The following is a 13,618-nucleotide window of genomic DNA, read 5'->3' on the forward strand; positions in this document are numbered from 1 at the left end:
CTAGAGGCCAATATCTCTGATGAAAACAGATGCAAAGTTCCTCAACAAAATATTAGGAAATATAATCCAACAACTCATTCAAAAAGGTCATACACCACGACCAAGTGGGATTTATCTCAGGGATGCAAGGATGGTATAACATTTGGAAATCAATCAGCAGAATTCATCATATCAACAAAAGTAAAGATAAAAACCAATAAAAAAACCATATGATAATATCAATAGATGCAGAGAAGGCATTTGAAAAGATCCAATACCTGTTTAGATGAAAACTCTTATCAAAATGGGCTTAGAAGTAACTTTCCTCAAGATAGTAAAAGCCATCTACAACAAAACAACAGCAAGCATTTTCCTCAATTGGAAAAAACTAAGGGTCTTCCCTCTAAGATCATGGACAAGACAAGAATGCCTACTATCACCACTTCTATTCAATATACTTCCATTCAATGGAAGTACTTGCAATAGCAGTTAGGCAAGAAAAAGTTATTGAGGGCATCCAGATAGGAACAGAAGAACTCAAGCTTTCACTATTTGCAGAAGGTATGATACTATATCTAGAGAATCCTAGAGCCTCTACCAAAAATCTCCTAGAAACAATAGACTTGTACAGTAAAGTTGCAGGCTATAAAATCAATACCCCAAAATCCATGGCCTTTCAATATGTAAATAATGGACAGAGGAAAGAGACATGAATAAAGCAATCCTGTTCACAATCATGCCCCAGAAAATCAAGTACCTTAGAATCAGCCTAACTAAGGAGGTAAAGGACCTCTACAAATAAAACTACAAAATACTACTCCATGAAATAAAAGAGGACACGAGGAAATAAAAACATATCTCGTGCTCATGGATAAAAACAACAATTAACATTGTCAAAATGGCAATACTCCCCAAGGCACTATACAGATTTAATACGATCTCTATAAGGATACCCATGAAATTCTTTGAAGAAATGGATCAAGCACTCCTACAATTCATTTGGAACAACAAACACTCACGAATAGCTAAAGCAATTTTGGGGAAAAAGACAATGGGAGGCATCACTCTCCCCAACCTCAAACTCTACTAAAAAGCGGTAACAATGAAAACAGCATGGCACTGGAACAAAGGCAGAGCCACAGACCAATGGAACAGGGTGAAATATCCCTACACACAATCCCAAATGTATGAACATCTAATCTTTGATAAGGGAGCAATAAATGTGAAATGGAACAAGGAAAGCCTCTTCAACAAATGGTGCTGGCCTAACTGCCACATGCAAAAAAATGGGCATAGACCTCGACTTAACACCATGCACAAAAGTCGGATCAAAATGGATTAAAGATCTCATCATCAGACCAGAATCCATAAGGTACGTTGAAGACAAGGTCTGCAAAACCCCCCACGATATTGAGGCTAATGCTATCTTCAAAGATGACATGCCACTGACAAACCAAGTGGAAACAGAGATAAACAAGTGGGGCTATATTAAACTAAGAAGCTTCTACACCACAAAAGATTCAGTAACCAAAATACAAAGGCAATCAACAGAATGGAAAAGGATATTCACCCAGTATCCATCCAATAAGGGGTTGATATCAAGGATATACAAAACACTGATTGAACTCTACAAGAAGAAAACATCCAATCCCATCAAAAAATGGGGTGATGGAATGGACAGAAACTTTGTCAAAGAAGAAATCCGAATGGCAAAAAGGCACATGAGAAAATGCTCTGCATCACTAATCATCAGGTAAATGCAGATCAGAACAACAATGAGATACCATCTCACACCACAGAGACTGGCCCACATCCAAAAGAGCAAAAGCAACCACTGTTGGCATAGATGCGGGGAGAAAGGGACTCTCCTTCACTGTTTGTGGGAATGCCAACTGGTTCAACCTTTTTGGAAAACACTATGGACGATTCTCAAAAAATTAGAAATTGAACTCCTATTTGACCCAGCAATACCACTCCTGGGAATATATCTCAGAAAGGCAAAAAAGTATAGTCGAAATGACATCTGCACTTCTATGTTCGTTGTTGCACTGTTCACAATAGCCAAAATCTGGAAAAAACCCAAAGCCCGAGAATAAATGACTGGTTAAACAACCTTTGGTATATCTACACAAAGGAATACTATGCAGCATTTAGAATAGATGAAATTTGCATACAAGTGGTACTACATGGAAAGTATCATGCTAAGTCAAATGAGCAAGAAAGAGAGGGGCAGACATAGAAAGACTGCGCTCATCTAGGGAGTAAAAAGTAACAGAATGTGAGACGAACACCCAAGAATAGTTGAGAGAAATACCAGTAGGTCTGCTGCACGGCTTGGAAGCTGGCAGCACATGCTGGTGGAGAAGGCATTTAGATAGAGAAGGGAATACCAAGTGTTAGGAGGACTTGCTCAGGATGCGAGATGCATGCTGAAAGTATTCTATAGACTGGACATGATGGCCACTCAGTGCCTCTATTGCAAACTACAACACCTAAAAGAAAGAGAGAGCAAAAGCGATTGCCTTGCCACAGAGGTGGTGTGGGGTAGGGTGGGGGTGGGGGGCTGGGAGGTTGAGAGTGCTACTGGCTTTATTGGTGGTGGAGAATGGGCTCTGGTGGAGGCATGGGTCCTTATCATTGCATAACGGAAACCCAAGCATGAACGTTTGTAAGCCTTCAACTGTACATCATGGTGTTTTACTAATTAAAAAATAAATAAATAAAAATAAAAATAAAAATGACACTGTGGTCAGAGCAGCAGTACGCTTGCCTTACTTGGGGCTGACCCAAATTTAATCCCAGCACTGTATTGGCTTCCTGAACAGCACCAGAAATGATCCCTGAGCTTAGAGACGAAGTAATCTCTGAATACTGCCAGGTGTGCTGCCTAACTCCCACCCCTCCCTGCAAACCCCCACAAGATTGTAAGATATATATTATTTAAAATCAATTATGAAAATCTTATGACAGTAAAAGAATAGTAAGAACAGAAAATGGACAAAAATAAGTATAATAGCATATTTTTCTTCAGAGACAATGTAACAGGAGAGAATGCAACAGTGTCTTTATATTATTTAAAGAAACATATAGTTGAATAAATCTTGAAATTGTTATGCAGCAAAAAATATCTTTTAAATAAGAGGAAAATAAACAAAAAATTTGGAGATCACAAAACCTGAAATAATCATCACCAGCAGACTTAAACTTCAGTTAATTTTTTATTAGATGGTAAACTGATGTTAGATGACATTAAAAGAATTTCTTTTAATCCATATATCTGTTGTTGAATATTCAGGTTATCACCATATCCTGGCTAGTAAGTACTGCAATGAACATAGGAGTGCATATATGTACTTTCTAGTGTTTTTGTGTTTGGGAGTATACTCCAAGAAGCAGAATTGTGAGTCATAAAGTGTTTTATTCTTTAAACAATAATTAATTTCCTAGCTCTTTGTCCTAAAAAATGATCAATTATCCTAACATGTGTGAAAAGTATTTTTGTAATATCATTTATGTTATTATATTATTATGCATAAAACATAAAACATTAGTTGAAAAAAAGCTAAATATACTTGGATTTATTGAAACAAATTGTATATAGTTTTCAATAAAGTGTTATTCAAAATTTTAATGAGATATATTACAATTATGACATCTTCATATCCAGTTGTAGTTAAAAACAACAGTACTACATATTTTTCAATGACAAAAGTTTCAATGCCATGTATAATCACTCTTCTTATCCTTTTCATAAAGGGATGTTACACCTAGAATTACTCAGAGGCTATTCCTAACTCTGTGCTCAAAAATGGTCTTCTGCAGTTTCTAGGGAACTGTATGTGGTGCCAGAGATTTGAAATGGGGTTGGTGGGAAGCAAAACAATGCATTAACCCCTAAACTGGCCCTCCAGCCCCAATAATTACCCTTTGTTAATAAACAAAAAAATTAAGAAATGTAAAACTGTGATAAATATAGATATGCTCAGTATAAAAAAACAGCTAAAAATAGGAAATTGGAAATTATTCACAGTGATTACCTCAGGCTAGTAGAATTTCCAAACACCTTTAAAAATTTATTTACTATTGCAAGAAGAATGCGTCAATTTTATAATAAAATTTAAAGACTTATCAAGATATTTCTAATGGCAAAAAATTATTTCTTGGGCTGGAGCGATAGCACAGCTGGTAGGGCGTTTGCCTTGCATGCGGCTGACCCGAATTCAATTCCCAGCATTCCATATGGTCCCCTGAGCATCGCCAGGAGTAATTCCTGAGTGCAGAGCCAGGAGTAATCCCTGTACATTGCTGGGTGTGACCCAAAAAGCAAAGAAAAAAATTCTTAATAAGATACTATTTCTCTTTGGAATATTTTTTTTCTTTTATCAGGGCGGATGATCCTCCATAGTAGGCATCCTCCATAGTAGGCAGGGGTCATACCCACCAACTGGTCCCCTGGCGCCGTGTAATCCCATCAACGGCCTAGATCCAGAGACTATAAAAGCCAGCTCCTGGAAGAGAACAGCACAGCACAGAGTCTCCTGTCCCTGTGCCTGGCTGTCCTCGCCAGGGCCCCTTGGAGGGGAACGGGTTGAGTTTCCTTCCCCACCCCGACCAGGGCTCTGGCAGCCGAAGACCTCCAGAACCAGTCACCACCACGCTGAGACCACTCTCCACACGCATGAAGGTACGGGCAGAGGAACAAAGGTATGCGGGTCCCAGGGCTGAGATCTCCAAGCCTGCTCAGATCGGAGTTGGGCATCCTCCACCCAGATCCTCCATATTCCAGTAGGCAGGGGTCACACCCACCAACTGGCGCTGTTTGATCCCATCAACGCCTGAGACCCAGAGACTATAAAACCCAGCTCCTGGAAGTGTGCGGCCACAACATCTTATTATCTCATTCTTTGGACAAATTGGCAGGTTACTGAATCTAACCTGCCAACACAGCAGAGTCTGGCAAACTCCCCTTGGCGTACCCAATATGCCAAATACCAGTAACAATGATGGGTCTCATTCTCCTAACCCTTAAAGAGCCTTGAATATGGCACTTTAAAAAAAATCTCAGGGCTAGGGTGAAGGAGACACTACTGGGGCCTGCTTGAGACAATCAACGAACAACAGGATGGTCGTGATCGTGAGGGGGGCAAGCTCCCAAGAAGTGCTTAGGGGAATCAGGAAGCCACTTAGCTGATACTTAGTCAGCCAAGCCTGGTGACACTATGTTCAGGTTCTATAATCTGGTATTGTTCAATTCAGCAGTCCCAGACATGTACCCTGACATCTAATTGTACTCCAGTTCCTGGGGATATACACCCAGAAATATATTTTAATATTTCCCATGTTTTCCAATCAAATTTATTTTTAATTACAGGTGCTTCATGTTGGTGATAAGAGAGATGCATTTCTGTAGATATCTGTTGATATCTAATCCACTAGACCCAACACTACTGAAATCACGAATACCAAACTACAATAATTAAACTAAAAAACGAATCTGTCAAGTATACAGGTTGAGATGTGGGAGGAAACCTGGGGTTCAGGAGAAGGCATCAGGTCACAGGATGTGGTACTGTAGGTGGGGACGCTGTATTCCTGAAAACCTATTATAGACAACTTTGTAAATAATGATGATTAAAATTTAAAATTTTCAAAAAGATGAAAAATCGTAGAAGTATTGATTTTTAGACAAAAATAAAATAAACAAAAAATAAAAATGAAAAAAGGAAGAAAAAAGTGTTGACTTTTCCTTTTCCTTTATATTTACTTTATATATTTATATATTTACTTTATATATAAATATATATACACTTATATATATTTTATATATATATTTACTTTATTTCTCCATTTCACTAACTTGAGTATTACAATTACAATCAAGCACAGACTCTTATTATTATTTTCAATTTGCAAACTTAATTTTATTTTACATTCTGTACATAGGTATTTTTTTAAAATCCAAATAAGTAATATTTATGGACTTACATTTGATAAAGAGGAAACTCTGGATATGAAATAGCCACTATCCCTCCAACAAAATGATCAGTTAATCGCCCTGGCAAATCATGCTATCATGCAGGATCTTGTTTCCTTTTACACGCTGTCCAGAAGTGAGTCATTGAGCTAGAACACAGTTTACCTAATTTATAGGCTCCCTCTTGGCACGAATCAATCCGAAAAGTCTGACAGGATCATCATGAATGTTTTCTTCAATTTTCTGGCTTTCTGGTGGGAAATTGCCAACCAAAGTGGCCTGAGAAATACAAGCATCCATTTCATGTAACAGCTTATCTTCATTCTTGTCTGGCAAATGTGTATTTGGTTTCCTAGGCTTTCTTCGTTGCCCCTCTTTGCTGTGATCTAGTGAGGCATAGAACATCTCTGGATCACTTATTACCTAAAAAAGAAAGGCATGTTAATTTTTTATTGTTAATGGATATTATGATTTTGTTGGCTTCAGGGAATTCTAATGCCTATGACAAACAAGCTATTTGTTTTCTCATCTTCTACTAGCTTGTTTGTAAAAAAATAAAAGTGTCAGCATAGAGTGAAATGAAATAGTTCGAGATGTTTTAGTAAAAAATGAATCTTAGGTGAAATTTTTGTATACTTCTTTTTTCATAATTGAAATATGCCTGAATATTTATATGAATCAGCCTCTCATCCTAGAATTTTGCTTCTGTGGGTTCTTGTCCTTTTCTGCCCTTGCCCAGGAAAAATTTGATTCTTTAAAGAGGAAATAAGCATGATTAGAAAGTAACAAATCACAAGGTTTCTTCTACGTATGTTTAACAATTGGCCAATTATCCACAAAAATCCCCAGTTTATTTATTTATTTTTTTTACAAAAATGTAAAAATATTTAGAAGAGTAAAGGTAACTAAATCCTATGATTAAGAAGAGCAAAGGTAACTGTCTATTTATGGATAGACATGGTATCTGGCAGGTATAAAACTTTCTGCGTTTTCTTTTAATTCTTTCTTGCCTGCCTGTCAGATCTCCTCTGATCAAATTGATCTATCTACTAGGGTATATCTGATTTTAGACAGGCATCTTTTTTTTAATTTCAATTTTATTTTCCCCTTACAATTTATGTGAACACTGTGGTTTATAGAGTTGTTCATGATGATTTGTTACAGACATTCGACATTCCACCACCAATCCCACCACCATTTCACCTTCCCACCACCATTATTTCCAGTTCTCCCAACCACCCCTTAAACCTGCACCAGATTGGATGGGATGTAATATAGAAGTCAACCAATCTCAATTAACAAAATATAAATACAGAATGCCTAACTTCTAATAATATCTCAGTAGTGTATCGTACAAAGACTAATGACTCCATGGTGAGATATAACAATCTTCACTACCTTTCTTCTAAGGAGACATATTTTCATCATTCTTTTAGCAAATTATTTATAATAAGCAATATAAAATAACTTATTGAGGAACTGCTATGTGTGTCTATAGCATCTTAAATGTTTATTTGCACATGAACATAAGTAGTGTCTGGTGGTCCCCTCTGACGTGTAGAGCTGAGTAAATATTAGAACAAGAAAGACAGAAGAATAAAGAAAGTTGGAGAAGCAATGGCATGAAGCCAAGACCTTGAATATGGTATTGGAAAGCCTCCAACTGACTTCCAGTTCTGTTTCACACTGGTCTTGAAATCTCAGGCAATATTTATAAACTATTTTTGCTTTATTTTTCTTGCTTCTAACAAGAGTACTTATCTGACAGCGCATTTGCCTTGCATGCGGCCGACCTGGCTGACCTGAGTTCGATTCCTCTGCCCCTCTTGGAGAGCCCGGCAAGCTACTGAGAGTATCTCACCCACACAGCAAAGTCTGGCAAGCTATCCATAACGTATTCGATATGCCAAACACTAAAACAACAAAGTCTCACCATTACTGGGCCCGCTTGAGCAAATCAATGAACAACAGGAGGACAGTGCTACTATATACTATACAGAATATAGATGGCAGCTATACCCAAATATACTTGTTATTTTAAAAGTAACAAGTGGTGTGTATTAACTATTAGAAATGGTAGGGTAAAACTTTAGGATATCGATTGAATAAAACAATAATATTTGATCGACGTTTCCCTTAAAAGAAGATCAAAATTAATCTGTGGAAAAGGAAATAAGCAAGAAACATTAAAAGCTCTTGATATTTCAGAAGTATCATCCTCTTGGCATTCATTTTATTTTAAGTGTCTTGAGTGTTCCATAAGCAGAAGAAATGGCCCTATTTGGAACCTATCCTAGTCTGACATTTACTCCCCAAATAATCATTTCTGGAAATTTCAATTGTTGCCTAGCTGGTATCCTTGCTTAGGGCTCTTCTTTCTGGAAGTTAGCTTATAAATTGTCTTCAAATTATTTTCTCAAGGCACAACATTTATATTTTACCATAGTCTTCAAAATTTTAGTTGATAAAGATCTGAGTTTTATATTTTGACTTCCTGGCTTCCCATATTTATATACCATCTTTTCATTTGATTCCACTACTTGCCTACATAAGTTCTGTATTCCAGCAAAACTCGTAATTCACTGATTTCCACACAATCCTACTACTTTTATCTGTATTGCTTCTGTGTAGTCAAAACAGATATCAGTGACGCTCAAAAGAAAGTGAATTCCACTTGATTCCGCAATGGTGTGGCTATCCTTTTTTGCATAACCTCTTTTATTGTATCAATTCCCCATTTTCCATGGAAAATTTCTCTCCTCTCTATGGTTCTGCAGAGCCTGTCAACTACAATTCTGCACCCAATGTCCAGCACAGAACTAAGCAGGTGACGTAGGGTAAAACAAGTCACATGATCAATTCCTGTGGTTCCCAACCCTAGAACGGGCATGCAATAACAGCAAAACTAATTCTATGGCATTTGGGGGGATTAATATACAGAAACAGATATTGTAACATTGTTTTTTCCTGGAATTGGGAAAAATCTGGGTCTACCAGTAGTTAAGCCAGACTCAATGGAAGAATCTTTTGGCAATAAAAGACAATTAACTTGATAATGAAGGGAAGACCTCTTATTTAGTCAAAACAAAACCTACCCTTACATCTCCCAGTTACAGAAGTCAGTAATTCACCTTTCATACTATTGTGGCTTGAATTAAATTTCTGCATTTATAACTGAAAGAATTCCAAATAAGTATGTTTGGTCATTAAATCAGCAACTTTATATCCAGTGCTGCAGAGTTCAAGGAATATTCATATTAAGAAATGAAAATACACTATATGTAAGTCATTTATGACTCCAGGAGAATGGCTTCAGTTGAGTTGCTAGGTGTAAAATATATAGCCAAATGTAAATGGATTCACATCTCTGGAAAGAAATAGAAACAGTAGAAAAAAGCAAGAGTTTAGGAATTTGTAAAACAAATTTGAAATAAAGCTTTGTTGAATTGCTTTATTTTGCTTTGCTTCATTTTTGTTTTGTTTCTGTTTGGGGAACATACCTGATGATGCAGCAGCAAAGCATGAGCTCTAGTCCTTTGAGCAGTTTCTCCAGCTCTGTTTGCATTTGGGGGGGGGGTTGTTTTTTGTTTGTTTTTTGGGGGAGGGACTGAGGCATATCTCGTGGTTCTCTGACATCACTCCTGGTGGTGTGATACGTGGGGATAGATATGTGGGGTCTGAGATCATATTTTGAGATAGCACTGTAGCACTGTCTTCCCGTTGTTCATCAATTTGCTTGAGAGGGCACCAGAAATGTCTCCATTGTGAGACTTGCTACTGTTTTTGGCATATTGAATACATCAAGGGGAGCTTGCCAGGCTTTGCCAGGTGAGTGGGATACTCTAGGTAGCTTGCCGGGCTCTCCGAGAGGGATGGAGAAATTGAACCCGGGTTGGCTGTGTGCAAAGCAAATGCCCTACACGCTGTGCTAATGGTTAAGAGTTTAAATAAGAATATTGACTTCAGAGAGGTGAGAATTTATTTCTGATATAGGACAAGAAGAAGAGATTGGTTAGAGATATTGAGATGAGAATAATATAAAGAAACTCATATTTGTGTCCCAAGGGACACAACCAAAACTCCTAGAATTGGGAGAAGTAATTTTTCAGAATATGAACATCTTATGGACTCATTTACTATAAAATTGCCTTACTAACTCTTTCTAACTAATGGTAGACTTATATACTGAAATTAGAACTTTTAAGCTATATACTTCACTTTCAAAGCTCAAGCAATCTGTATCTTTTAACAGCAAATTCTGTATGCATCAAGTTTTGTGCATAATATACCTTGTGCTTTTGTAATTAACCAAAGCAACAAAGTAATTACTGGACTAGCAAACTGGGTAGTACTTTTAATGATAAATGAAAATTTTAGTAAAATAGAATTGAGAAAATATAAAACCATTACTTCTCATCTATTTTATTTTTTAGATCTACTTAAAATTTGTAAAAAGACTATAATCAAAGATTAATTACAGGTCGTTCTCAGGCATCATTCCTGGTGTATGTGGACTAAATTTTTTAGAAGTACCTTTAACGATATAACATATAAGTATAAAATAGAAAATAGTTTTTTTGTTTTTTATTTTTTTTTGTTTGTTTTTTGCAGTACTGGGTACTAAACACAGGGGCCTCACACACACAAGGCAAGAGGCACTGTACCGCGAGTTATTTCCCTGACTTGAAATAGCAAATTTTTAAAGACATTCTAAAGTGTTGCTTAATTTCAACTTGAGTAAAAATCAAATGCATTTCAAATAAAGCTGGTCTGTACAATTTATGTGTATTAAACAGCCACTTCTATTTTGAATTCTCAGTTCTTTTATAGTTAAGTTATGATGATGCTAAATTTCAGAGAATGCAGTTATATTTTAACTAAATTTGATAGATTTAATCTTTATTACCATGGATTTAGCATATTTTATTATCACATGCAGATTTGAAGACTTTTATCTAAAAGTATGTTTTATAATTAACTGAACGTCATACGATGGATTTGTCCATCAGAGGGTGTACATTTTGCTTAAATTTCACTACCCATTAATTTCTTAATAAAAGTGTCAAGAACTCTGATTTCTTAGGACTTTCATATAAAGAAAAAGAGAAAAATTCTACCTTTTTGAGAAATTTCCAAGATGTGACCTCTCTTAGGTGAAGGAAAATGTTCTCTGTTAGGCAAGACTAAGCCTAGACTCTCCTCACTTAGTATGTGGCTGCTCTAGGGTAAGGTTTTTATCCTTGACAAGTTTCTGTCAAGTAGGCGTAATAATGTTGTTTCCCCTCATAGGAATCAAAGATAATAAGACGATAAAGCACATAATACGGGCCTGACACATCACAACTGTGAGGGAAATGCTGGCCCTATTACTATTTCTAGCAATTGGCAAGACAGCATGTGTTAGAAGAGGCAAGGTCCATAAGGACAAGGAAAAAATAGAGACTTTAACTGAAACTTTTAACATTTCAGGAGCATGTAGGCTGAACAAAGGTGTGTGTGTCAGGACACGGAACTTATTATGGAAGGAAATGGAAAAACTTTTTTTTCTGGTTTGTATGTCTGTCTCAGCTTTGTCCTGACTATCCCTCATATAAGCCGTGCATAATTTTTTTGCCATAAGACCACATCCTTAGAACTTATATCAGATCCACACACATTTGCCTTACAAAGTAGAGGTACAACTAATTTACCTTATGACTTATAACTGTCCTTATAACCTAGTGCTCCCTCCCTTTCTCTCCCTTCCCCCTGCCTTTCCTTCTTCTCTTGCACTCTTTTGCTCACTCTTTCGAACATCGAAATCTATTCAGCATTATGCATATGCCAATTTTTATATTTATCTCTGTGAAACATGTAAGATTCACCATGAAGGAAAAGAACTAATTGAACATTTTTGGACATTTAGGAATGAGACGCATTTTTCCCTTCAAAAATATTTTTGCCTTTGTATTTGCACACAATTTATACCTTTGAGTGTGGTTGAGGATTGTTTACTTGCCTTTGCTTGCATTTTAGACCTCAGTCTCCAGAGCTTACCACTGATTCAAACTTATCATTTAACATAGCACTGTTAGAAACTTAAAAAAATTTTAACAGTATCCATCAGAATACTCGTTTTTGTGTCCTTGCAACAGGATTCCCAGCTGTGACTTAGTTTGAATTTGACCTTGGATCTGAAGGGCACACTCACCTGTGCAGATGGGCTGGCCTCTTGTAGTTCATTCACGGATCTCTCTGGTCGGGCTTTCATTTGTTCATAGCAATTTTCATCCATTGTTTCTTGGGAAATTTGTAGTATAAAAATGAAAATACTGGCACAAAAAATACTTGACAGACAACATTAGCTGTTCATGTAAACCCCTAATCATCATATAATTCATCTTTATATGATCTGTGTGTGAAGGTAGGAAATAATGCAAGGAGGTACCAAAGCATAAGGTGTTATCTGCAGATCAGACAGTGGAGGAGTCTTTTATTCATAGAAATAATGGTAAGAAAGACAGAAGATTATTTGGGATAAGAACTGAAATCCTATTTTATACCATTGCATGACAGTCTTCATTCAAATTGTCAATGGAAATGATGGAAACCTCACAAGTTAAAAAGATTTTCTGTATTTTTTAAGATAAGATTGCAATGGAGAGTAGCATAAAACACAATGCAATTATATCGATGAATATAACTTAATTTTTACATGAGTAAGTTTTATTCAGAATATTTTAGACTTTTTTTTTTTTGCTTTTTGGGTCACACCCAGCGATGCCCAGGGGTTACTCCTGGCTCTGCACTCAGGAATTACTTCTGGTGGTGCTGGCGGTGCTGGTGAGACCATATGGGATACCGGGTATCGAACCTGGGTTGGCCGCATACAAGGCAAACACCTTACCTGCTTTACTGTTGCCTCTGGCCTCATATTTAAATTCTTGTTAGAAAAAGAGAATACAGATTACCATATGTATTCCATGTGACAGTCCCATTCAGCCAACCTATACAAAATTCTGGGACTGTAAATTCTGGTCCACAGTCTTAGAGTTTTTGAACAGTTTAACAACCTCCAGACCTGACCCAATCTCAAACTGTGGGGATTGTTCATACCTTTCTTCTTCCAAACACTCCTATTTAAAAGGGATAACAATAAGAGTAACTGATAGGATGAGTCTGAGAATCACATGGGAGGTTGATAACTAGAAGATTCTTAAGTCCTATCCTGGACATACAAATTCAGAGATTATCGAATAACACCTAGAGTCTGCATTCACCTAGATGCAGAAATTAAAGATAAGCTGGGCTTAAAGACACCAAAAATTAGAAATTAAGTTCTAGAATATTGTAGATGGGCGTCATTACTCTCCAAGTCAAATCAGAAAGGTAAATCACCCCCAACACCATCGTCTGCCACACATCTCCCACTGTGATAATCTCAGTTCTGTAGACTATATTTAACAGTACATTTCTGAAAATTAGTTTATGATTTCTCAAAGGAGAGTGATTATAGTGCACTTTAGAATAAATGGAAAGATAAATTCTTGAATTTTATAAAATTGTCACAGTGCTAAAGCCAGAGTAGTTGTACAGTGGGCAGGGTGCTTGAATTGTACATGGGTCTACCCAGATTTGGTCCTCTGCATCCCATATGTTCCCGTAAGTCTTGACAGGAGTGAGTCT

The 13,618-nt window shown here is 36.8% G+C and overlaps 1 protein-coding gene across 1 annotated transcript in view; it reads right to left on the minus strand.

Annotated features, from left to right (window-relative positions):
• Positions 1-5,973: 5,973 nt before the first annotated feature.
• LOC130018646 (T-cell receptor-associated transmembrane adapter 1) overlaps positions 5,974-13,618 on the minus strand; it is a 42,881-nt gene continuing 35,236 nt past the window's right edge. Inside the window, exons 5-6 of the mRNA XM_056109429.1 lie at positions 12,144-12,232; positions 5,974-6,376 (exon numbers count right to left, since the gene is read on the minus strand). Of these exons, the coding sequence (XP_055965404.1) occupies positions 6,119-6,376; positions 12,144-12,232 (347 nt within the window). The 3' untranslated portion in view covers positions 5,974-6,118. The remainder of the gene's footprint in view (positions 6,377-12,143; positions 12,233-13,618) is intronic.

The sequence above is a fragment of the Sorex fumeus genome, unplaced genomic scaffold (assembly GCF_029834395.1).
Source record: "Sorex fumeus unplaced genomic scaffold, SorFum_2.1 ptg000265l, whole genome shotgun sequence".
Lineage (NCBI taxonomy): Eukaryota > Metazoa > Chordata > Mammalia > Eulipotyphla > Soricidae > Sorex > Sorex fumeus.